The sequence below is a fragment of the Mya arenaria genome, chromosome 6 (genome assembly GCF_026914265.1).
Source record: "Mya arenaria isolate MELC-2E11 chromosome 6, ASM2691426v1".
Taxonomy (NCBI): domain Eukaryota; kingdom Metazoa; phylum Mollusca; class Bivalvia; order Myida; family Myidae; genus Mya; species Mya arenaria.
This window is the reverse complement of record NC_069127.1, coordinates 4,648,207-4,674,420: the sequence shown is the minus strand read 5'-3', so window position 1 is coordinate 4,674,420 and position 26,214 is coordinate 4,648,207. Positions and strand designations below refer to the sequence as shown.

At 35.8% G+C, this 26,214-nt stretch overlaps 3 protein-coding genes across 13 annotated transcripts in view; 1 reads left to right on the top strand and 2 right to left on the bottom strand.

The window, feature by feature from the left end:
• LOC128236548 (intermembrane lipid transfer protein VPS13A-like) overlaps nucleotides 1-9,246 on the bottom strand; it is a 67,265-nt gene extending 58,019 nt beyond the window's left edge. For 6 of the 8 annotated variants that reach the window (XM_052951468.1, XM_052951475.1, XM_052951471.1 and 3 more), the window contains exons 1-3: nucleotides 9,095-9,246; nucleotides 2,944-3,098; nucleotides 2,384-2,427 (exon numbers count right to left, since the gene is read on the bottom strand). In XM_052951468.1, coding sequence (XP_052807428.1) covers nucleotides 2,384-2,427; nucleotides 2,944-3,040 — 141 coding nt within the window. In that variant the 5' untranslated portion in view covers nucleotides 3,041-3,098; nucleotides 9,095-9,246. Of the gene's footprint in view, nucleotides 1-2,383; nucleotides 2,428-2,943; nucleotides 3,099-8,916; nucleotides 9,058-9,094 lie in introns of those variants that run through there. The other 2 variants (XM_052951469.1, XM_052951470.1) reach the window with 2 other exon arrangements.
• A 30-nt stretch (nucleotides 9,247-9,276) lies between these two features.
• On the top strand, nucleotides 9,277-15,584 carry LOC128236549 (citramalyl-CoA lyase, mitochondrial-like). Of its 4 annotated transcripts, none has more exons than XM_052951480.1 (8): nucleotides 9,277-9,294; nucleotides 10,002-10,172; nucleotides 11,428-11,554; nucleotides 11,879-12,067; nucleotides 12,374-12,572; nucleotides 13,055-13,168; nucleotides 13,615-13,793; nucleotides 14,842-15,584. In XM_052951480.1, exons 2-8 carry the CDS (start codon nucleotides 10,045-10,047, stop codon nucleotides 14,935-14,937), a joined length of 1,032 nt encoding a protein of 343 aa, XP_052807440.1. In that variant the 5' UTR covers nucleotides 9,277-9,294; nucleotides 10,002-10,044; the 3' UTR covers nucleotides 14,938-15,584. The 4 variants fall into 4 exon arrangements, with proteins under 4 accessions (XP_052807440.1, XP_052807438.1, XP_052807439.1 ...); XM_052951478.1 differs by lacking the exon at nucleotides 9,277-9,294 and adding an exon at nucleotides 9,503-9,602; XM_052951479.1 differs by lacking the exon at nucleotides 9,277-9,294 and adding an exon at nucleotides 9,507-9,580.
• Nucleotides 15,585-15,974: 390 nt separating this feature from the next.
• Nucleotides 15,975-26,214, bottom strand: part of LOC128236935 (DNA polymerase theta-like) — a 28,384-nt gene continuing 18,144 nt past the window's right edge. The window contains exons 19-30 of the mRNA XM_052952073.1: nucleotides 26,047-26,178; nucleotides 25,504-25,654; nucleotides 25,093-25,241; nucleotides 24,310-24,522; nucleotides 23,934-24,061; nucleotides 22,538-22,777; nucleotides 22,023-22,152; nucleotides 21,665-21,832; nucleotides 20,657-20,841; nucleotides 18,770-18,881; nucleotides 18,273-18,533; nucleotides 15,975-17,203 (exon numbers count right to left, since the gene is read on the bottom strand). Coding sequence (XP_052808033.1) covers nucleotides 16,986-17,203; nucleotides 18,273-18,533; nucleotides 18,770-18,881; nucleotides 20,657-20,841; nucleotides 21,665-21,832; nucleotides 22,023-22,152; nucleotides 22,538-22,777; nucleotides 23,934-24,061; nucleotides 24,310-24,522; nucleotides 25,093-25,241; nucleotides 25,504-25,654; nucleotides 26,047-26,178 — 2,087 coding nt within the window. The 3' untranslated portion in view covers nucleotides 15,975-16,985. The remainder of the gene's footprint in view (nucleotides 17,204-18,272; nucleotides 18,534-18,769; nucleotides 18,882-20,656; nucleotides 20,842-21,664; nucleotides 21,833-22,022; nucleotides 22,153-22,537; nucleotides 22,778-23,933; nucleotides 24,062-24,309; nucleotides 24,523-25,092; nucleotides 25,242-25,503; nucleotides 25,655-26,046; nucleotides 26,179-26,214) is intronic.

Genomic DNA, 26,214 nt, shown 5'->3' with positions numbered 1-26,214 from the left:
CATGCATGTTGGATGAATGTGTGCACCATCCCTGGAGCAAATTTTGCCCACGGTCACTCTTAAACCATACATTTAAGCCTCATATAAAAAGACCTCATTGTGTGTCCTTGACTATTGTGTTACAGAGCAATAGATTTGATAATTAAGGCTTTCACTGTATAAATTACCAGGTAATTGCAATGTGGCACATTTAAGCTGCAGACCAGACAAGACTATCTCAGGAGAAGACTAGAAGACACACATATGAATGTACATGTGCGTATATGCGGTACTATTGTTTGCAAATATAGCTTAGCAGAACGTGCTCGTCAATCAGTTAAGCAATGCCATTTTGAGCCTAAGAGACAGAAAATTTGTACAGCAACAGCAGCTTCAAGCAATTAATTTCAACTCTACAAAGAGATTCGTTTGTCACCAGTTCCTGAGAGCACAATTTAAAGTTACAATTTAATTGAACAATAGAATTGAATCCAATGCAAACTATACATGTATGGAAGGTTCTGTAGGGTTAAATGAGTGTGCCTCTTCAGTTGTAAGTTTCCCAATATTTCTAAAATAATTTGCCAAAACACAGAAAGGCAGTACTTGGTATTTCTCCTTTGATGTGTGAAATGAATTGACAGGCCATAGATGTTGAATTTGATTTGAAATTCACATGCTGGCTTTGGACAGAGCAAATTTACAATTGTTCAATGCTTTAAAACCTTAAAATGCTAAGTACTTTTGCAAACAGTAGAATGTCAAAATGGAAGACACATGCAAACAGCCAGGATATCGACCATAGTGACAACGATGTAGAAATCACCGAAAGTGGGCATAAAAGACTCTTTTTTTTCTATATAATAAAAATACAACATAACTCCAACAAACTTGAGCTTGAATGAACACTACTGCTCATCAGTTCACTGTAACCAAGGTGAATGATTACCCAGCTGCACAGGGCCAGTCAACACTAAGTGTGCATTCTGTCTGGCAAGAAACATCATACAGCACCATAATTGGATCATAACGAGGAGGCGATGACAAGATGTAATTTACCGCCCTGTGGGATTTATACAATATGATGGAAAGGCAAACACAGACTGTTGACTCTTTTATTATCATTTTCTTCCAACCTTCCGGTCTCTGCCATAGATTTCCCATTTGACAAAATTTACATTAAAAACAGCCACTGAGTGTTGTTCTACGTTGCCACTAGTATATAGGCCCTGGCATGCACATGATATTCAGCATTAGGATTTTTAAGAAGAAGATATGCCGTAATAAAAAAAACAGGTGAAGCATGTCCCCTGCATGGACCCTTGCAGGAGATGCCTTCAAATATAATTTGGTCTAGCTATGCCCTCTGGTAGCTGCCGGATTCAAATGTCTTATGTCCATACAATAATGTGAACAAAAACATTCACAACTTAACAATAGTATAGGATGTGTATGTTGTGATACAAATCAATCGACTATAAACTTCAAAACACTTAAATTTAAACAGGATGTTTAAAAACAATCCTTTTGACCAAAGATAAACAAGGCCATGATGAGGTTTATTGTTATGTCACACCAATTAGCCATAAATACTTCAATTCTGACAATTACTTGTTATCATTATTTAACATACATCTTCAACTTAACATTTGCAACACTCTTGCAACACACAATTTGTTTCGATTAACTTACTATAAATCACATCCAGGGCTACAGAGGCACAGCTGTTACAAATATCACTGAATATCTTTAGACAAAAGCTGATAACTTATTTTATGACATAAATAACAATTTACCAACTTGTCCTGTTCTGAAACAAGTTGTTAAATTTGATGTGGTTATTACACCTCGTAATATCGAATGTTTACAAATATAAAATATATTATAGTAGATATCAGAGAATCAAACTAAATGAACAGATTATTGTATCTAAAACGCTAAGGAAAAAAATAAGTAAGCAAGTCCAAATACATCATATTGTCATTGTTTTAAGAATATGAACCAGTCAGAGGGTGACAATCAATATGCGCCTTTTATAAGAACATGACCTCTGAACTGTCCTCATCTGTTATGCAGATCTTTATTTTTACAGTCAACTAATAAATGAAAATGTAAATAAGCCTTGCTTTCATTTGAAGGTAAAGGGTAATCAGGACATATTTATCTTGTTTATTGCGGCAATTGTAGACATAGCACAGAGTAAGACTATGCAACTGTGGACGTAGCTTATATCACTGACCTTTGATAGTTAGCACAAGCGAAAGTTCTCACAGTTTCTACCACAGCAATTATTTAGTCAGTTTTAAACTACATAATTAATCTGTATGTTCACTGGACAACTTCATATATTACAACAAATATGATTATATGAATTATATTAAAGACAATATTTGACATTTCATACCAAGGCCTCTGTCTTCAGCTTCAGGTCCCGCAATTCTACATCTCCTGTGAGAAATAAAAAATAACAACTTGGAATTTCTTCAATGAATAGTAATTCAAATCAGAGATTTTTCTCCCACATAAATCATCATTCTAAAGACGAAACATATCAGAACTTACAACACAACATGAAGCCCAATTTGAAATCATTAAATTTAAATATTCATTCTTAGAAATACCAATGCTTTACTAATACCAATGCTTTACTTTCAGTCTCTTTCTTCAACAGAAACATGAAATTGAAGTGTTGTGAAAAAACTTGTTTTGCCCCCTGGAGGGATGGAGAAGCTTTCAAACAGTAGGTGATTCCAGACAGGCAGTATATTAACAGGCTCAGTAAGACTGCCAACCAGTGCTCCAGTGGAGGGATTCAGCAAAAGAAATCTGCTGTTTGTTTAAATCCCAAGGGTGTTTTCTTGCCCCCCCACCCCCCTACACACCCAAGTGGGGCAAAACTTTGAGGAAGATTATAATAATTATTATGAATGTATAATATAACACTGAAATCTTCAGCTAACATACCACTGAAGATGCTGACACGGAGGTTGGCCGCATCCAGGTTCTGTACATACTTCCCGAGAACCTTGTTGAGAAGGTACGACACAACGCCCTCAAACATTCTCACTTACTGTCACTTATAATCCAATACCTGAGAGTATCCTGATGACGCTTACATCCTGAAACAATATAAAACTAAACTTAAATACAATACTCTTTATAAACGTTAAAGGGACCATTTGGCATTAATCAAGCAGACCCTTACATATTAACAATATATATATCATGTATATTAAACAACAAGTTTGAACTCAACTCAGTTATTGCAAATAAAGACCTCCAGCCCAGAATATAACATGAACACAAAGTTTACAATAACTGCATCAGACCGCAACCTTGATTTTTTTACTGCTTTATATTTTATCTGTTTTCAACTGCAGTCATAATTCTATGCCATAAAATATGTAACCATTTCAGCGAAACAGGCACGGAACTTATTTCCAATAACATCCATTTAAGCAAAAAGAAAAGAACTAAAACCATTAAAATGGTTGAAACAATGTAAACAAATCTGTCTTCACACTGCACATTATAATGTCTACCAAGCTCTATATTTTTTATGTTTTGAACATCTGAAACACACTATTGCACATGTTATTTTAAAGGGTAATTGAGTGTTAACAATGACAACTGGCTCAAACGGAGAATGTACCTGTACCACAGTGCCAATTTTGCCTCATGCAATCAGTAACTCGTGGTTTGAATATTTTTTTTTATTTACATCTGCAACATTCTGGGAGACTGACACATAATTAAAGACCAGCATTAAATGTAAATCTCTAATGTTAAAGTAGCCCATGTCCAACTCCCTACATCATCCATTATTGCAATTGACTGGGTATATATGACTTGGCATTTCAATATGTTACACCAGCATTTGATACATTTTAAATAACATACAATGCGCAATGGAAAACTGTCTGCTGAGTAGCATTCTCCAAGAACCATGTTTGTATTTACTGTAGGATTCTCTCAAAAAGTATATAAAATTCTACCTGCTACCTTTCAATGACAACAATGTGGGCAAAGGCCCCATATTTCACAGTGGCAGATCTTTTATATAAGGATGTGAGCAAATAAACAATTGAGCCTGATTATCGAGTATAATAAAGTAAACAAAACGAAAAAGTCTCTTGATTTCAAATGACATCGGGCCCCGAACATTCGATAAAAAAAATCAGCGCCACATTTTACACAGACAGCTGATCAAAAGTAGACAAATATGGCTGCAGTTATACGCATAAGTTTACTATTTTAAGAATATATCATATACCAGAAATTTAAGTTGTTTTAAACTGTTAACATGTGCACATTATATATTCATCATTGCTTTTAAAGGGACTGTACCACAGATTGGCACCGAAAAAAGTTTTTTTCTGTAACGAATCTCAGCACAATTATCTAATAGAATGTGTTACGCTTTGATATCATAATTGTAAAAACAGTACCAAAATGTAAAAAATAAATTGTGTCGGAGACCGGGTCTGAGCCTGTGTTGCCAAAATTGAAGTCCAGCGTCTTACTCACTGAGCTACCAAGGCTTATTCTTATCTGGTGACATAATTAAGCTATACACCTACCTCGGTAATATCACATGATAACACCGACTAGCCAATCACACACAAGGAATGAATTTTACCTGGTAGACATACCCAGTAATCTTTTTTAATGGAAAAATACAAAATAACTGCTAAACTTAAATAAATTGTTAAATTGTAAACTATGTGGTACTTCAGTTAGTAAGTTTCAATGCATTGTACACATCGATGCCAAGTTTATGTCAGTTTTCTCCAATTTTCTTTTTTTTTCGCTATTTTATCATACGTGAGACAGCCCCTTTAATAATGTCATTGTGTGTCAACAAGATATGTGTGTGCATGATGTACATTTAACAAAAGTTTAAATTCAAAACGTTGCCGCCTTGAAACTTTCCATTTTGGCCTTTATTATCGTCTAGTTCTCGAAATAATATAATAATATTTTATTTGAAACCCTTTTTGGAATTTGTTGTCAGGTTGTTTTTACTTCAGTTAACTTAAATAACAATCAAATTTGAAGTACCTACAGTATCGTTGGGTGCAATCAATATACTGTAGGTTTATATAGCATTTATTCTACCGCATATATATGTGTGTCTCAGGTGGACGAGTGGTTAACGACTTAGCCTGTTAATCTGTCGACCCTTGTTCGATTCCCCAACCCAGCTAGGTATCTTTGTTGTTTTTTGAAAGGTTGATCTTAGATCAGTAAATGCTATCTTTTTAATTCAATTGATCTGCCAAACATCATTTACAGTAAAGACAAATGTTAATTCCATGTCATTTTATGATTTAAATAATGCATTCAAAAAAAGTTTGATATGTTTATAATTAGTTGTGCCCCCCATTTAGAAAATCCTGGATCCGTCACTGTTTCAGACCCAAATGAGTATGGCGAATGAGAAAAATAAATAAATGACTTAATTTAACCAGTATTCATTTAGAATAATATAATAACACAAATGGCTTTTGACACTGTATAATAGAGAAAGTTGCTTGGCGCTTGGCATACCAGTGCCACTAATTTAGTTTTAGAAGCAATCCAAGATAGCTTATTGGTTAACAGAAAACCCATAAATTTATTTAATGATACCGTTTTTACTTTTTGTCCATTTAGAATCCATTTCTCATAGTGAGTATATAATAATGAACTGCCATTCCTTAATGCAATATTAAATATTGCATTAAGTAGTAACTGGAGAGAAGTTGCTCTTCTAGGCAGTTCAGTGTACATAAGACAGAATATATCAGGGACATTATAAGTTAATTTAGTTATGAAAATTTCATTTCTGCAGTTGTCTCTTACATATATGCTACTAAGTCGATAAAAGAGAAAATATCAAATTCAAATTCAAATCCCCCTGTCTCACAGGTGTCTATGTACAAATAAATGGTTGGGTGATGGTATTTCCTTCAACGTTCACGTTTGTGCATAATTCATAGTACATTGATGTTAGGACAGTTAATATTTGACAATTCATACCTTTTTCGGTAAGACTTTGGAAACCAATTTAGTGTGGGAATTAGGGAATCAAAGGCTTTCTGAACTTGTATGTTATGAACTCATTTCTGACCTTATATTTTCACTTTGAAAGCAAAATTATCAACTACAGAATGACCTGAAAATCATAGAGCTTGGGACACAATAATATTATGATCCTCCGCCCATGAATAAATGGTAAATGGTAAATGGTCATATATTATACAAGTCTAAGTGAATATCCCATTTATTACATTGATTATTGAACATCTTTATAACTACTTGGATCATGTTTAGAACCTAATTTGAATATCGGAACTGATTATTACTCTCACTTTAAGAGTCTGTAAAATCAACAGTTTCTAGAATTTAATTAAATGGCCAAAAATTCAAAATTTGGGTAAAAATCTTTAAAAATTCCGTCCATAGACCACCCTTACCTGAACCTTTCATGGCAGGTTGTGACGTAAATAAGTGATCAACTAAAAATGTGACACTAACATATATATATGCAATTATTTCAAAATAGTAATAATAAAAATGATAAAAAGCCAATAAATGAAAAGAACAGTAAATTAAAATACAGTTTGAAATAAAGCTGTTTTCCCAATCTAAGTGTTTAGCTCATTCATTATATTTGTGAGATCATCTGTGATAAACAGATTATCTGAATTGGTGACTTGTTGATTTGAGAGTCTCTTAAAGGTTTTTTCTTTAGCTTTCATACACAAGTGACAGTACTGACTGATATAATATGCGCATTTAAGATGCTGGTAATTTAAATTACATGACAATGCTTCCAAGACATTTACAAATAACAGTATACTTAAACAGTTGTTCCGTGACATCAACCTTCATAACCCCATTTTGCTCTTCGCTTGTATGGGGTTATTCAATTTGAGAAATCACTATAGCTTTGTTTTTTAAAAGCCTTTGCTCTGAGTTTAACTGTTTTTTGGAAAATAATACTCCAATGCTGAAATTGTCACTGATCATTGAAATAATATATTTAACAATTGCACTATAATTAGGGACGTCCTCTCATACATGCCATATCCCCCGGCGGGGGGAAAAATCTCCCGGAATTTCGATCCATCCCCCGGTCTCCCGGCATCGGTAAAAATCCCCCGGAATTTAAAAAAAAAAATTTTTTTTTTTTTTTTTTTACAGATTTTACATCAGGCAATAATGACAAAGTGAAACCACAGCATGTGAGTGAAACTGAAGGAAACCTTAACAACAAGTGATCAATTAATTTGAAGTAATGATCAAATGCAAAGAAATATTACTATTTTGAAAAAGGAAGAAATTAATAATATTCATTCCATTCTCTTAGTGTCTGAACGTCATCATAGCTGAAAGCAGAGTTTTTTTAAAAGACTTTGGAGGAAGGTAAATTTAATTTACAGTATTACAGTATGACATAACAATGTATCATAAGAATATGATAAATCATGACATAAAATAATTCTGTATAATGAAAAAGTTAGAGGTTTTCATAGCAAAATATATATGTGAATACATTTTTTCGTTCTTGCGTTTAAAAATACTTTGAAATTTCACCGACTTAAACCTGCTAAAAAAATCCCCTGAATACTACCAAAATCCCCCTAAATTTCAGCCTTTCTGAACAAATCCCCCTGAATGGTCTCCAGAAAATATGGCATGTATGTCCTCTTTAGATATATGAAATATATGACCTGCCCCATTTACAGTAATAATATAATATAAAATCGCAAGTATACTCATATGAACTTTTCATCATATTTTTACTTACAGTTTGTAAAACAAAACTCAACAATATGAAACATAAACCCTCCTTATACCTCCTTTAAATGAAACTGATTTAGTTTTGTTGATTATTACGTTACATTTGATATATGTCAATTGTCCACAAAACCTTTCAGACACACCTTGTATTAGGCACTTAAGTCAAAATCTGATTAAAACTAAGAAAATAACTATGTTAATCATAAAGCTGAATATTGGTATTTTTAACATATGTAAACAACATTACTAATTTACTTTATTAGGTCATGCAATCTTGTGGTACCTCACCAGTTTTACAGCATCACAACATCAAGTGAAACCAATGCAGCTAAATTTAAATTAAGAGAAAAGATTCCAACAATTTCTGTGATATGAATATAACAAATATTTAATTATTACCCCTGTAAAATGTTTAATGATCTTCATATTTGTTATGGCCCTCATACCTATCGCTGTCTTCATCTATACACTTACATTGTATGCAATGCATATTTCAGTGATAATTATCATAATAATTACTGCATTTTTCATTTATTCCGTAAAATTTTATCAAAAATCATAAACAGTCAGATTAAGTGGAAAAAAATCATCATTGCTATTTTTCTTATGATCCTCAACTGTTATAGATTTTAATCGATAGATTGGACAATTACTGCTTATGTAAAAAATTTCTTTTTATATTTTATACATATATATGTATATTATAAAAAAAGATATTTCACTTTTGCGCATACCAGTTTAATTACTTAAGATTAATTTCAACTGAATTTGATACAAATAACACTTTATACTGGTTATGAACATGTGCATGTACTGAGTTCAAATGTGCTGACTAAGTTGAATAATAATTAACCAGCCAGTGAGTGATTATATGGAGGCAACTCGATTTATATTTTAATCAATAACAATATAATTATAAAATTTTATAAGTTAAATCACTATATTGGTTACACATGAAATATATATATCAAACTGAAGCCTGTTCTTTTTTACGCATGTTTCAATATTTCAGAAAATAGGAAAATGCATTGAACTGTACCTGGTAATACTATTAGGTAACATTAAGCACTTAAGAATCAATAATATAGAGAATTAATTGAAAACAGGTGCCAATCAAGTTTTACATCAAACTATTAATAATGTTACTACCTTTAAAGTACTTGACTTTGTATAAAATAAAACACTGGAACAAGAGTGTGGTGTTTCTTCAAATACTAGTTCGTATTATTGGCATTAACCTTCTAACTAATGTAATTAGAAACTATCTGTTCTCAGACTCATACCAGCCAAATGATTTCTACTTTCATTTTGCAAACAGAAAGTGTACCTCTTTAGCAAGCAAAATAATAATTCCTGTTTCTAATACATCTTACAAATCACGATTAAATCGCGAACAACTCGACAGCTGTCACGTTTCGCCATAAGAAAATCCACTACCAGGCTCCTCAACTATTAGCATAGAATCTGTCAATAATCTAAATCACGTGACCAAACGCGGAAGAGAACATTGATGGGGCTCATCTCAAAGTAATAAGTCTTAAATTTTGCTTTTTAGTAATAAATTCTATAACCAACATTTTAATGAAATTTGTATTTAAAGTTTTGAAATCAGTAGGCTTTCTCTCCATACATTTATGACTAGCCTGCAAACAATAAATGCTGCTAATGTGAGAAATAAAAATAACTGGACACAAACCCTGATATTTTCAAGGGAGATAATTCTAACTAAAGGTGAAGGACACATGGATTGTCAACAAACCAAGCTAGTTTGCAGTTCTGATAAGGTCAAGTGATTAAGCACAGTCATTGACAGGTGAATTGCTGATCTCAGAACGGTAACATTCAATGGTTATGTCCACTTCCTGTAAGCTGATATGAGCAATGTGATTTTTATGCAAAAGTTATTGATTTTACAAAGAAATCAAAGTACTGCAGGTGCATATTCAACAGGTCAATTTGCCATGATTGGTTCACAAACTTTTTTTGTCAGACTATGCCAGTAATTCCTAATAATTTTATCTCCATGTCAATAAATTTATTTAATGAGACCTTTGTTTTTAATGAGACCTTGGTATTATTTTATAATATCTAAAATAGTAAATAATAATTATTAATAATTATTGTTACCTGATTGAACTAGCTACTAAATGTTATGTGCTAGAATACATTTTATTCATACTGTACTAACATTGAGATAATTATGCAAGTTTCTAGGTAAAATATTGTAATTTCAGACATAACCTGACTTTATTATACGAAGCACTATAAGGACGCAGAATGTTGACGGGAAGATTACAAGGGTTAGTTCCCAGCTGTTTATCCTGTCTCCGCCTGCAGCTCCGAGCTGTCTCCATGGGAACCGGCTGTCGACAACAGGCAGCATCCACACCTGGACAGAAAAAGAGGTTGGTTTATACAATACATTGTCCCTTTGATATTTTACAAATCTCTTGTTAAAAGATCATACAGGGTCTTTTTATTTCATGATCGTTTTTATTCTATGAGTAAGCGTTGATAAGTGAGGGTTTAATTTCATGTACATGTAATACTTGGGATGCCTTTATATGTTGATATCATTTGACAGGTTTTTAGCTCCACTATTCGAAGAATAAGGAGAGCTATACTACTCACCCAAGCATCGGCGTCGGTGTCACACCTTGGCATGTATAAGCACCTTTAGGTCATTATCTCAGCAAATGCATCATGAATTGCATTTTTACTTCTGGATAAGGTTTGTATTTAATTCTGGATAAGGTTTTGTATTTAATCTTATTTTACAGTGATCCATGCATCTTTCACTGAAACTTTGCAATTCTTATCTTAAAAGCGGCAGAATAGTCAAGAGCATTGTCTCTGTGACAGCACTAATATCGTTTGAAAACAATATTACAAACAAGCTTTATTACCTTGAAAGATTGCAACAAAGGCCATTTATTATATGCTTTCGGGTAGTTAATAGGGATTTATAAGTGAAATAAAATTGATATTTCACTGTTTCAAACAGTGAAAATATCAATAAGATATTTTTCACAGTCTTGAAAATTTTAGTCCGCTCTTGGTTCCCAAATCAAACGTCTGAGGGCACAGGACTTGGACTTAATTTCAACAACGTCATTTCCGAAATGACGTTTCATGTGCACTTACACTGAAACAAACAATTACGCTTTTAGACCATTTATTTATCTGATTTCAGTTTAAATAAGGGACAAAATATAGACAACCAAGTTTTTTGAGGGGCATTTATTTACATCAGTAAGCAATTCAAAATGATACCAAAGTTATATGGGGTCACCAGGCATCAATATTTAACATTATCCCATATGGCACAATGAAATTATAATGCATTTGTACGGTATGTCTGTTACCTTAAACTCCTGAATTACCCTTGATTTGTAGAAAGTGGTCAGAGGTTTTCTTTTGTAATTTTAAGCAAAAAACACATATGTGATGAAAAACTTACATTTCAGGTAGTTGTTGCAACATTTACACATCATGGTTAATATTGCAACTATATAAATGTTTTCACCCTCAAAGAATGTGTTTTTACCAGTCAACTGTACAAGTAAATCAGAAAAGACTTGTTTATGTTCGAAATCAATAATAAATGTTGTTTATGTAATGCCCAGTGTCGAACTGTCTTTAAAATATAAAAATGTGCAGGTTCACCCCACGCCGGGCGGTGCTGTATGTGCCGGGGAATGACCAGAGGAAGCTTGAGAAGATACCAGGCCTTGACGTAGACTGTGCCGTCTTGGACTGTGAGGACGGGGTTGCTGCTAACAGAAAGGTTTGATAACAAGTATAAATATCAATGGTTGGGAACCATAAAGTGAGCAAAATGAAAGTTTTGTTTTGGGTACACATTAAGTAAAATTAAGAATTTTGCCAAAGTGGTTATTGCAGGCTTTCTTCTTACATAGTTTCGTTATTATAATACAAGCGCAAATGATGGGGTTTAAGGAAAAATAAATGTGTTGTGCAAGTTGCATTGCAGTTTTAATAAATTTTACCTATAGATATATGTGCCAGTTCAAGTAAAGTGTACAAAATAGGTCAGAAATCATTAACATTGAAGAATATTTTCTGGCATTACAAAATCACAATGTTTCAGGTTGAGGCTCGCGAGACAATAGCTGGCATGTTGGATAGGCTAAAGTTTGGTCGTACCGAGTGTGTGGTGCGGGTGAATGCGGTCAGCAGTGGACTGATGGAGGAGGACCTGCGTGTCATGTTTCAGGCCACCAACCTGCCCGAGACCGTCATGGTGCCCAAGATGAACAGCGTCCAGGAGCTTGCCACAGTAAGTCTATATTGCACTGTGTGTGTAAAACAATTATGTAGTTTGTGGTGTTTTCAATGGTTTTGCCAGGAGTTATTTTATCAATCAGCTCATTTCCTACTGGCCACTAATTAAGGCATGGTGGTCTTTGATATTGATGTTAACATCACCTAGCTTGGCAATATGAAGTACAGGAATGGAGCATTATAATTGATAAAATCTTATTAACTTAAATGCATTACACTTTCTTTGCTTAGTTTATTTATCCATAAAAAGCGGTTTAATATTTATAATCATATAACGCACAAAGTGGTTATTTCTATTCAGGTAACGCACACAATACAGACGATGTTGAAGGACCGAGACATACCACACAAGCTTTCCCTGGTGCTGTTTGTGGAGAGTGCCCTTGGTCTCCTCAACTTGCGAGAGGTGTGTCAACGCGCCACCGAGCTCTCCTTGCGATCCTCCATCTTTGATGTTGACGGCCTTGTGTTTGGGTCAGACGACTATTGTGCTGATATTGGTGTGGTGATTAATTTCTAATTAGAAAATATTATAAAGCTGTCAAGAAGTTCATTTAAAATACACATAGATGTGAACAAGTCTGCCTAATTTCAGTATTGTTTCAATGATAATACATCTTTTAATTTTGCAATATTTTCCTTTTACTGTGATTTAATTTTGATACTGATATACACCATTTCATTGATGTGTTTGTTGATCTCTTCCACCAGTAATCATATCCATATCATCACATGGTATATGTTGTGCATACATGTATACATATTGATAATTATGGTAGGCATGATTGCCGTTTTCCCCAAAAAGTGCTAGTGTGACGTCACTCTAATCCAGTGAGAGCACAATTTTGATTTAAACAATGAAGTGATAACCCTTTGCGGTTTATACAATATGAACATCAATATTTCTCTATACAAGAGACAAGGCTTATGTTATTATTCTTAACATAAAGCAAATCTCAAGGCTAGATTATATTTATCTCAGGTGCTAAGAGGTCTGTGGATGGTTCCGAACTTCTTTATGCGAGACAGAAACTAGTCACTACTGCAAAGGCCTTCCGACTACAGGCCATAGACATGGTGCATATTGACTATAAAGGTAACACAAAGTTCACTCCAGTAAAAAACATCTTGCACATGTATAACGTTTTGTTAAATTCAAAGGTAACACAAAGTTCACTCCAGTAAAAAACATCTTACACATGCATAATGTTTTGATAAGAATTTATTAAAAAAAAATAATGCTAAAACATTCTTAGTTTATACTAATTTATTTAAGCTTAATTATGAGCAAAGCTGAAAGCTGATTTGAATCATTCTAGAATCTGGTCAAGATATCCTAACCCTAGTGGGGCTTCAACACCAAATCTTCAAGTTACTATCTATTTCGAGAATTTTTCTATTGGTGGTAAATGCAAAATGGTATCAAGTGATATTAATTTGTTATATTCTGCATTTATGTCAAGATTATATAAAACAATTTCATGATCCTATCATTTATGATAATAGAATGAAAAAAAAAATACATCTCCCTTTCCATTTCAGACCTGGATGGCCTGGGGAAGCAGTCTGTGCGGGGAGCAGACATGGGTTTCACAGGGAAGCAGGTGATACACCCGGGCCAGATCCCTGTTGTGCAAGAGGCCTTCTCCCCGAGCCCTGACAGGGTGGAGTGGGCCACAAGCCTCATAGAGGCATTCCAGCAACACCAGGCATCAGGACAGGTACTGACTTGTATTGTTGATCATGTATTCCTCTATTTCACTAATTGCCAGCTACTTGCTTACCATTCATTCCAATTTTTCTTTTTTCTGATATTGCTTTTTTTGGTGCAAAATTAAAAACAAAGATCAATGATAACAAGAGCTATCACAGGAGTGATAAGACCAACACAGCCTTGATACTGGATATTTACTGATTCAGGTATATATTAAAAAACACATCAATAGAACTATCAATGAAGGTGAGCAAACCCCAAACACACAGAACAAATAACTCTTGTGGTGTTTCTTAAAAAATTTACATAGGGAAACATTAAACAGCTAATGCTCTGTGAAAAATACTACAAGCAAATTCTGCCGACTACATGCACCACTATCAATTACACCTGTGAATTTTCATCAAGATACAACAAGGGGTTTTGGAGATGAAGCATGCACAAGAATTTTTATTTATGAGTACACTATATCGTTAAAAACGCAAATGGCAGTAGCGTTGTGATAAATATCTTGATTCTACACATGATTTATTACATGTAATGTATTTGTAATCATTTGTTTTCATAGAAACTATTAAAGGCCCATTAGCTACAGTGAAGTAATCAACTAATAAACATTTTTATAACTTGAGTATGAAGGTTAGAAATAATAAATATTATATAATTATAAAAATTGAAAGAAAGTTGAGGCCAGCAGTAGGATTTAATCCTAGGAGCATTAGATTCCTATACCATCCTGCTAGATAGCTGTGCCACAGAGGTCTTAATAAGTTGTGAATGGTGATTACAATTCATATTTGTAATGGATTTTGTCAGTGACAGTTGATTCAAAAGGCTTTATACATCAAGTTTTTTCTTTCTTTATTTCTGAATATAAACAAATATATTTACCAAAGCCAAGAGTGTAGCTTTAAGCATATTAAGAAGAATATTGGTACACATTTTAGGCTTCAAACTATGTTTTAAGGCATAACATACAGTCCAAATATGATGTTATTTTTCAATTGCTTGGAATATCAACTATTACAGTCATGTATCTGTCCTGCCTGTTTCAGGGTGCCTTCACATTTCGAGGTCACATGATCGACATGCCACTACTTCTACAAGCCAAAAACATTGTTCAGCTCGCCAATGCTGTTAGTGATACATGAATACGATCTCATGTGGGAGACACAATGTGTTACGTTCGTATTAATTATGTTCTTTAACTGTTAAAAAATTTGTGGTTTTCATTGCATATGGACTGTTCAAATATATCAGTTTTTAGAACACATGTGGACCTACTTGAGAAGACGGAAATGGGTCCTTGAAAAGAAATAATTATGCAGTAGTTTAATTCAGTATGAATCCAGAATCAAGCAAATGTACAAGTATGCTCCCAGGTTCACAAGATGTTGATGCAGATGGGATTAGTGCTGTTCCATAAACACTTGGTTTCTTAGGCTCTATAAATGGTTTTCTCTTTTTCAAGTTTGTTCTAATTTTACAGTTTCAAATTTTACTTGGTTTGATGGAATATATTGTTTATCAATGTTGGTATTGTTCTCAATTTAATACTCACATAATTTACATACCGGGTAACTTTTTTGAGTTCACTTCAATGATGGCTTTTCATGAATTCGTATCATAGTAGTTTCTAATAATCTCAGGTTTAAAATCCAATAAAAGATGTTTGATGCTATGTTGTATTATGTATGTATTATTGCCAAAATAAAGAAACAACATTTTATGTTGTTATGTTTGTTTTGAAAAAGTTTTGATAAATGCTTTGTAATAAAAAAATAAACATTAATTGTCAGACATGTCTTCATTTCATCTTTAAGAAATCAGTTGCTCTTTCTCACTAAGACAGTAAAATTCTCCAAACTCCCTTATAATACAGGACTTCACATACTGACATCTGCCGTGTATGTCAGTTTCTAAAAGAAGAGTTGTTTACTTCTCCACGCTGATCTGACCTTGATTTTTAAATCTGTTTATGTATATTGGTGTGTGCCATGGTATTTTTCATTTTAAGTAAACAGATATGGCCCTTTATTTCGAACAAAAACAATCTTGTACCACAATAATTTTCCAACATATAGATATAAAATACTTGAACAAGAAAATGTTTTGGAATTTTATTTGGAAGTCAATCACATATGCTTTAATACTCTTTAAATAAAAGAAAGCAAATTAAAATTCATTATGCTACACTTCCTTAAATAAATATGAAACTAAGATGATTTCAATTTATGTCCAAGATCTTAATATTTAAATGGTCATTGTATTTAAACCAGTTTTAGTGTGGTCAAAGTTAACCAAAATGTTTATTGATTGGTCTATATTTATTTAATATTAACTGCTAACCAATCAAATTGTTTTGATGAGTCAACTAGCCAATAGATAACCTGTGGACAACTTATCAAACTTTTACTTTATACGTTGGCTGCCGGTCACTGAAATAATACTAAATTATTTTGTTCCAGTCTATTATGCTCTGCAGGTATTAAACAAGTTTTTAATTTCAACAATCATAAAATGAAATGTAACTAGTCATAAAAATAATGAAAAATCAACAAAATAGAATCGATGTTTTAAGTATAAACAATTTCATGAAGGAATGAACAGAATACCCTAGTTCAAAAACAATAATAATTTATAAGTGAAAGACTTATGGCATTTGTCACATGTTGCACTTTGCACAAGAAATCAATCAGATAAACAAACATGTATATAAATTTCATTGATTTAAGCAATTTTAAAAATATATTGCACAACACAGAACATTTGTAAATATGTAAATAATAGGGCAGTAAAGTAGGTAGCAATACCAGTCAGGAGGCAGCTTCAAAAAAGGATTTTAGTCTTAACTCTTCAATTTCTTACATCTGTATAAATATCACGAATGGCAATATATCAATTGCCTCAACTTCATGGTCATTTTCAATGCTGGTTCAAGTTCAATTCACACAAATATGTAGCAAAATAATGAAACTATGGCACTCAAGATAATTTCAATTTATGACTAAATATTTTGATATTGAAGCAGCCCCCTGTTGTTTATGAACAATTTATCAACCTTACACATTGATAGAACAAATACTTTCAACTTCTACACTTGCATTATTTCTAAGCCAGTGCCTTCTTTAACATCCATGTACTTTCTAATCAATTTGAGTGCACTCATGTTCTTTGGTCAGTTATGAGTACAAGTTCACTATGCGGTATAGTCTTGGAGTTTTCCCCAGCTGGCTCCGACCTTGATCTTGACCGGCATGCGGACAGACAATTCCATGGTGTTCTCCATGCACTGTTTGACGACGCGTGCAAGGTCGGCCATGTGCTCGGAAGAAACTTCGTAAATGAGCTCATCATGAAGCTGCAGTACGAGGTACCCGCCCGCTGGTGGGCACTTCTGCCTGGATGGGTGCTTCCCTGAAAAAAAAAATGAACTAGGTAATTAAATAGTAAATTTCTTAGTGATCAGGGAAAAAGATGCAAACCATATTTGTTGACTTCATTTAAAATTAAATGGATAAAACAAATAACCAACAAGAGATGTTTGTCAAACATTATGCCCCCCCTGAGCGCCATATTGTCAGGATTATATGGACAATTGAATGAAATAAGCATGGACCGAAATGACAGCTGATTTGTCACTGACATTGGATGCCATGGGTGCAGGCATTGTCAAGTTATCACACAGACAAGCTTTTTTCATTCAAGGTCACTGTGACCTTGAGCTTTGACCCGATGACCCCTTAAATCATAAGGGGTCATCTACAAGTCAGATGCAACTCCAAGCCAAGTTTGAGGGCCATGGGTGCAGGCATTGTCGAGTTATCACTTGGACAACCTTTTATCATTCAAGGTCACTGTGACCTTGACCTTTGGCCCTATGAATCCTAAAATCAATAAGGGTGATCTACTGGTCAGGCTTAACATCCATGTCAAGTTTAATGATCATAGGTTCAGGCATTGTTGAGATATCACTGGGAGAAGATTTGTTAACTTTTTTGCGTTAAAGGTTACTGTGACCTTGACCCGATGACCCCCTAAGTCGATAGGGGTCATCTTCTGGTCAGGCCCAACCTCCAAGTGAAGTATGAAGGCCATGGGTGCAGAGAGTATTGAGTTATCACTCGGACAACATTTTACCATTCCAGGTCACTGTGACCAAGTGAAGTATGTTGACCATAGGTCTAGGCATTGTTGAGTTATCACTTGGACAAGCTTTAAAAATCTTTTACCATTAAAGGTCACTGTGACCTTGACCTTTGACACGATGAGCCCTTAAATCAATAGGGGTCATCTACTGGTCAGGCCCAACCTTCATGTCAAGTTTGATGACCTTACGTCAAGGAATTGTTGAGTTAACACTTGGACAAGCTTTGGTCTACCAACGGACTGACCGACCGACCGACATGTGCAAAGCAATACACCCCTCTTCTTCGAAGGGGGGCATAATAACAAATAAACAAATTCATTTTAAGACAGAACTTACCTGGTAGTTTATGTCTGTGTGTGTACTGGGTGGCGGGGAACATCTTGGCCAGCCTGTCATCTATCCTGACCATGGCGGTTTTTACAAGGTCGGCCGCAGAGCCCTGCACAGTTGTGTTAACTGCCTGCCTTTCCGCCTGTGCCCGGGCATGAGGTTGTGTGCTGGTAATGCCAGGCAAGTAACGCTTTCGACCAAGAATTGTCTTCACAAATCCGTCCATACGACACTGGTCCACCGTCTGCCTTAGGTATGCCCTCATAACTGTGATATAAACAAAACAGGCTACATAACAGTGCAAAAAACCACATGCCATTAAATGCTGTTTCGAACCTTTTAATAATAAGGTGTTTCTTGTATTTCTAAGTGTACCCTACCAAAGTTCATTCATTTTGATGTTAATCAAAAGCCATTTTTACGCAAATGCTGAAAATAGTTTTATGTTTTGTTTTATAAATTATGTAATGAACACTGATATGCAGGCAGGAGGATATCTGTACCTGGATATCTAGCCTTGAACGTCTCTATGAAGACAGCAGCATCATTTTCTTCCACCTCCAGCTGTTCACCCAAGGCCTTAGCTCCGATACCATAGATCATACCATAGCACACCTAGTTGAGGCAAACATACCACAGTTTTAGTTTCAACTGCCAGAGCCTTCACAACGATACCGTAGATCATACCATAGCACACCTAGTTGAGGCAAACATACCACAGTTTTAGTTTCAACTGCCAGAGCCTTCACAACGATACCGTAGATCATACCATAGCACACCTAGTTGAGGCAAACATACCACAGTTTTAGTTTCAACTGCCAGAGCCTTCACAACGATACCGTAGATCATACCATAGCACACCTAGTTGAGGCAAACATACCACAGTTTTAGTTTCAACTGCCAGAGCCTTCACCACAATACCGTAGATCATACCATAGCACCCCTAGTTGAGGCAAACATACCACAGTTTTAGTTTCAACTGCCAGAGCCTTCACAACGATACCGTAGATCATACCATAGCACCCCTAGTTGAGGCAAACATACCACAGTTTTAGTTTCAACTGCCAGAGCCTTCACAACGATACCGTAGATCATACCATAGCACACCTAGTTGAGGCAAACATACCACAGTTTTAGTTTCAACTGCCAGAGCCTTCACAACGATACCGTAGATCATACCATAGCACCCCTAGCTGAGGCAAACAGACCATGGTTTTAGTTTCAACTGCCAGAGCCTTCACAACGATACCGTAGATCATACCATAGCACACCTAGTTGAGGCAAACATACCACAGTTTTAGTTTCAACTGCCAGAGCCTTCACAACGATACCGTAGATCATACCATAGCACTCCTAGTTGAGGCAAACATACCACAGTTTTAGTTTCAACTGCCAGAGCCTTCACCACAATACCGTAGATCATACCATAGCACCCCTAGTTGAGGCAAACATACCACAGTTTTAGTTTCAACTGCCAGAGCCTTCACCACAATACCATAGATCATACCATAGCACACCTAGTTGAGGCAAACATACCACAGTTTTAGTTTCAACTGCCAGAGCCTTCACAACGATACCGTAGATCATACCATAGCACACCTAGTTGAGGCAAACATACCACAGTTTTAGTTTCAACTGCCAGAGCCTTCACAACGATACCGTAGATCATACCATAGCATCCCTAGTTGAGGCAAACATACCACAGTTTTAGTTTCAACTGCCAGAGCCTTCACAACGATACCGTAGATCATACCATAGCACCCCTAGCTGAGGCAAACAGACCATGGTTTTAGTTTCAACTGCCAGAGCCTTCACAACGATACCGTAGATCATACCATAGCACACCTAGTTGAGGCAAACATACCACAGTTTTAGTTTCAACTGCCAGAGCCTTCACAACGATACCGTAGATCATACCATAGCACCCCTAGCTGAGGCAAACAGACCATGGTTTTAGTTTCAACTGCCAGAGCCTTTGTTCTGACATCGTATATCATACCATAACACAAATGGGAAAAATAACATGGAACAGGTTTTCCAATTTCAACAACAAGGCAACCATAAAAACAGTACAAAGTTTGTTTTTAAGAAAATCCAGACATGATAAAAACAAAACTTTATAAATGCTATATAAATTAAAGCCTCAACAAAGTCAAAGCCTTTAGACACCTTTATGCTCAAAAGGCTTCCACTGCTATTGCTTCATAAACTTAGGCATTTCATAAATATTGCCTGAGCCAGCTGGTGAGATCTGACCTCCTCTGGCAATTTTAAAATGAAGTGCATCATCAAGCTGGCATTGCATGCCTAGATCACATCAGAGCAATCATATTGAACTTAAATTGTTAAATCTTAATAATACACGTTTAGTAAAATTCAGTCGAGTTCACCTGTTTTGCCTGAGCCCTCTGGTCTGCTGTAACCTCGTCTGGGGATATGTTTTTCCACTGTGCAGTGATTAGTTTGAACACATCTCCATCCTCATTGAGAACTCGGATGAGTTTCTGGTCACATGACAGGTGGGCAATCATCCGCAACTCCAGCTGTGAGTAGTCTGCTGCGAGCAACATTCCGTCTGAATTAAAATATCAAAAACTCTGTTTTGCATTCAGAAAAGTGAAAACATTCTTACATAATTATTCTAAATAGATGTGTGTTAAAGTATGTACTGAATAACTACAGAAATTATAAAAAATAAATTTACATAATCCCCCAAAACACTGCCTGGAAAACAAGAATGATTAAATATCATGATTTTAATTAACAACATGAGCATGTGCATTATAAAACTCTCCATTAGTCTGCCATGTAAGCCTGAAGATTTGTTAGACCATTTGTTTACAAGTAAAGAACAATAACTTTAGTAAGCATGAGTCAAATGCCAGACAAATGCCAGTTTTTTTCACAATTTCCCATGCTGACCAACATTTCTATGAAGTTTCTTGAGTGTAAGTGCGATACTTTTGGACTTACATGAGACATTATATTTTTTTACTCAATCAAGGGCCAGAACTTTTGTTAAACCAATTGAAATGTCACAGAATTTGCAGGTGCACAATTTTCTGTACTGACAAACATTCCTATGTAGGTTACTTTTGGAGCTTTATGCATCACAAGATTTTTCAGAACATTTTTTTAAGTCAAGGTGCAATTGCAGGTGCACAATATCCCATGCCTACCTGTGAGTAGGTGCAAAAGTTTTGCAGCTAAACACATTAAAAGATTATGTGACAGGATGCAACTCCTGTATAATCCCCAAATGTATGTAACTGGAGGTATAATAATTAAACACAGGTTCATCCTACTGAGGTATTTGTCTAGATGAGACTGTTTTGGGGTAATGAGTATGTTACAAAACATTCAAAGAGCATTCTTTCAACAGTAAGTAGGCAACTTACCTTTGAAGGGCACAAAAGCATGCCTCATGCTGACAGAAAACGTTCCTCCTGCCCCGTCACCGGTTACCACAGAGACCTGACCTTCACCTTGGCCCTGTCTTCTCCTCGCTCGAGTCATTCGCCTCTCACTGGCAGACATGTGGGGTGGGGGACTCTCTCCTATAATATCTGCAATTGAAAAATAAATCTCTATGTAGTTTTTACTCAAGTTTAATACCTAGCTTATAATTAGACAGAATGTTGATTACACCAATATGCAGAAAAAAAAACACCAACATGCAGAAAAAAATATACAACTGTCAAATACCAAATAAATGATAAATTCATAATAAAGTTACAGCACAAGACACTAGTTCACCTGGTAGCATGATGTCAAAGTCCTTAGGAACATTCTGCAGGTTTGGTTCAGTCATGCTCACCCTGCCTGTTGCCGTGTGTAGCTGGCAGTCACCATAGATACGCTCCATGTCCAGCCAATCACAGCGCACCTGGCATCGGAAAGTTACAATATGATGCTTGTAAATGAGTATCCTGAATTTAATTTGTCTACACATGGGTATTTTACTTTTTATTTTAATGAAGTCAGATCTAATCTAATCAATGGATCTCTGAGCAATGATCAAACTTTATCAAGAGTCATATTTGCGAACTACCCAGCCATTCCCACTTTACTTAAGATCTACTATTTCCCCGATCCCCCTCAACTCCCTCCCAGGCTGTCAGCAGCTTATACCGCAGGAAGGCAGACAGTGGTGTCCCCTCCCCCTACCCCACTCCCCAATTAGTAGCCTCCCTCTGCAGAGAGAACAGTCTTCTCGGTGAAGGCATTGATGTGCCTACCCCTCATCACCCATCCCCCTCCCCATCAGTCACCTTCTCCCTCTGAAGGGGGAACACAGTCTTAGTGAGGGCATTAGTGATTCTCCTCCACTCCAGAATGAGGCCCGGCAAGGGGTGCAGTTTTCTCAACTTCTCCAGTATGTCCTTCGAGGTGCTGTACTGGGGCCTTCCCGTCCCACCCCTGGGCCCACCTCTCCGCCCATGGGCTCCCAGAGGTCGTTGTATGGAACTGGGATCACCATTTGGAGGTAGCTTAAGCTCAATGAACAAAACCTGAAAAACGTACAGGGGCTGTTTCAACAATGCTCTGAGTCTACTTTATTCCTTAACTGAAATTATTTTAGTGCCATAGTTTCATTATTTTGCTACATTTTTGTGTGAATTCAGGTTGAGCCCACATTGTAAATGAAGTTAAAGGAATAAAAAAATAATGTTTCTATGTCCTTTCACACAGGTTTCATTTTAATGCTTCGTAAATGATACACTCACTTACTGAATTGTGATTAAAAAGTTTGTTTACATTTTAATGTTGGAGTTTCTGGTCAACTCCTTTGACTTTTTCCAGTCATATGCTTTAAGGTTGAAAACGAGACTGAAGAAATCATGATTTTCCAAAAAAACTGTCTACTTTGTCTTTCAACAGAGGTATTTTCAATACATATAAAGTGTTCAGTTTAAATTCATCTTCATTCTAGTTGTTACAGAACTGAATGATCTAAGAGATTAACATTCCAACAAACATACATTCAAAGCAATATACCTGCTCATAATAAAGACTAGAATCTCGCAATCTGATGTGTCGCCTGTCGAGAGCGCCTATCATTTATATAGTGAAAGTCACCATGACCATGACTTTGACCTTTGACCTAGGGACCCCAAATCAAAAAGGGTCATCTACTGACCATAACCAGTATGCATACATAGTTTGAAGACTCTAAAAACAAGTCATTCAAATGTCATGGGTAGGAAACAAAAATGTGACACTAATGTTGCCGTGGTGACAATGTCATCACTGTGTCTGCCATGCTAAGGAAGCTACACAAATACTGTAACAAGAGCAATGTCAATACTCTTCCATTTTTCTCAGTTGGTCAAGGAGTATTACTCAAGAATATGTCAATTAGAGTTATAGAGCTATCCATAAACATGTCTGCTGTCATTGTTAACAGGTGGATCTCAACTCATGTCAATACACCTACTGACGACAGGGGCAACAGGTACCCAGGGAGCTGGTAGGCCTTCTATTCCAGGACAATATTAGAGATAGTCCCAAATGCTTTCCCTGACTAACAACGCTCCTACCAGCGGTCGAAAGGGAAATTGGATGGCCGGCCATTTGGTACGCCGGCAATTTGGTACACTTGCTGTTCATGGTTGGTCAATATCAGTGACTGTCCTGAGTGCTTTCACTGACTTACAAGACTCCTACCTGAGCTACATCCTCAGTGGCCGACAGGGAAAATGGATGGCCAGCCATTTGGTACACCTGCTGTTCAAGGGCAGACAACTTGGACAACATCACGCTCTTCTGGCGCTCACTCTCCTCCTGACTGAAACCTGCACATATAAAGCCATTTTTGAAATTTATCCCAGCAATTTGTTAAATTTCGATAAAAATGTGATCTTGAACAAAGAAAAAAACCCATTAAGAGCCCATGCTTATAAACTTTCAAATTCCTCCCTGAATCAAATATTAAAACATTTTCGATCTAACATTTTGCTTCCTCTAAAAGAGTTAATTAATACATTGTATGCTTACATAATCTTATATGAACAATTATTTTACAAAGCGTTTTATGCCTTACCAAAGCCATTTAGCTCCATCCTACAAAGCGTGACAGCTGCAGACATCTCTACCTGTGTGTATGTGTCCAGTGTCCCTTCCTTCTCAAGGCAGGCCTGGAAGTACATGGCCAGGTGCCGCACCAGGACTGCCTCCGTCGTGGCCCGGTACCGACCAGACCCGGGATTGGCGGGGCTCATACCCAGGCTACCCACACCTATACCCCCTCCTATACCTGTAAGCACAGCATGGAGGTTTTACTCTGCCCATGGATATCATTCAGTGTACAAGATTTACATGTAATGTATGCATATAGAGAATGAGTTGTCTAAAATCAATAAAAATGAGCCTTGTTGAATTTTTATCAAATTTAGAAAACAAGTTTAATAAATTTCTTATTGAATGATCAAAGGTATGATATTCTATTAATATCATAAATCCTTATTTTGATTATTTACACCAATCAATACTTAAATAGCCACCAAAAAGCACCAACAACTTAAATGCTATTCATTTTTTAAGTCACAACAAAGTTTTTATCCTTTATATATATAAAAAAAATGTATATGAGGATGGAGATGATATAAATATAGTTAAACAATTGGCATTTGCAAGATATATCACATGACTGTATGATAAGGAAATTTGGCATTTGCTTGTTAAAGTTTCCACAACTATATCATGAATTTGATTAAACATAATTTACAAGAATGCCATTTGCAAGTAGATACCTACAAAAATACATTTTGCACATTTAATATGAACACTTTTGATGTTCATAGTTTGTTTATATGTAACAGCTTACCATGAATCATATGGACCTCGGATGGTAGGAAATTGGTGACCATTCTGTGCAGGTTTTTCTCCTTGGCTCCAGGGTCTAAAATCCAGCAGGCAATCTTCGGATCCTCAAACCTACCCTTTGGATGAAACCCACAACCTTCTACAAGGGCCCTGAAAGGATTGTGACTTTGTGTAAAAATTACCGCAAAATGTTCCATATAAAGAACTAGACTGACAAAAACGAAAACAAAATGTTGTCTACGGTACTGAAATCTACCCATTGCTCTAACATGTACAGAGTCAAAATGACAAAGGAAGCAAACCATTGAAACTTAGAACACAGAAATCAATCCAATCTTTTACAGAAATCAATCCAATCTAAAAGGTTTTGAGTGAAATGACACCACCTGACTCATGCCTAGTACATGTATACCTGTACTGAGTTTTGACATCAAACATGAGAATAGTGACAGGCTCTGACTGGCATGTGGCCTGCTGCAGCACAGATTTGACGGCCTTCACACGGATAGCGAAACTTATGTCTTTGTCAATCGGGGGCGGGGCCAGGCTGTCATCTGGGTCTCCTAGGTGCATGATTATATACCATTTTAATCAGAGAAATATCTAACAGACATGACAGCATCCACCAAAATGGCAATGTTGATGTCTTCCTCACTCAGGGGCAGAGCTAAGCTGTCATCTGGTTCCCCTTAGGCAGGGGTTTATAATATCCAAATCAAAGAAATGTCTTGAACCATGCAAGGTGTTAAACATAATGCATTTTGTTTTCCAAGAATATATATTACAATCATATCAAGATGACCACACACAAAAATAATCTTCATAAGTTATGGCACTAACATCATAATTGCTTCAGATGTTACTAAATATTACAATGACAAATAGGATTTCAAATAGTTTGTTAACAACAAATTAGTTGTACCATGATAATATGAAGGAGAAAGCAAAGCAATACCCTGAGGTTGTTGTTGGGTAAAGGACACATAGTAAGCATCTCTGTTATCCCAGGAAACAGCAATGCCGACTATACACAGCCCCTCCTGCTCTAGTGGGATACCACCCTGGTCCGTGTATGTAGATCCTACATCTGTAGCACACAAATGAGGAATAAGAACACCTTAAA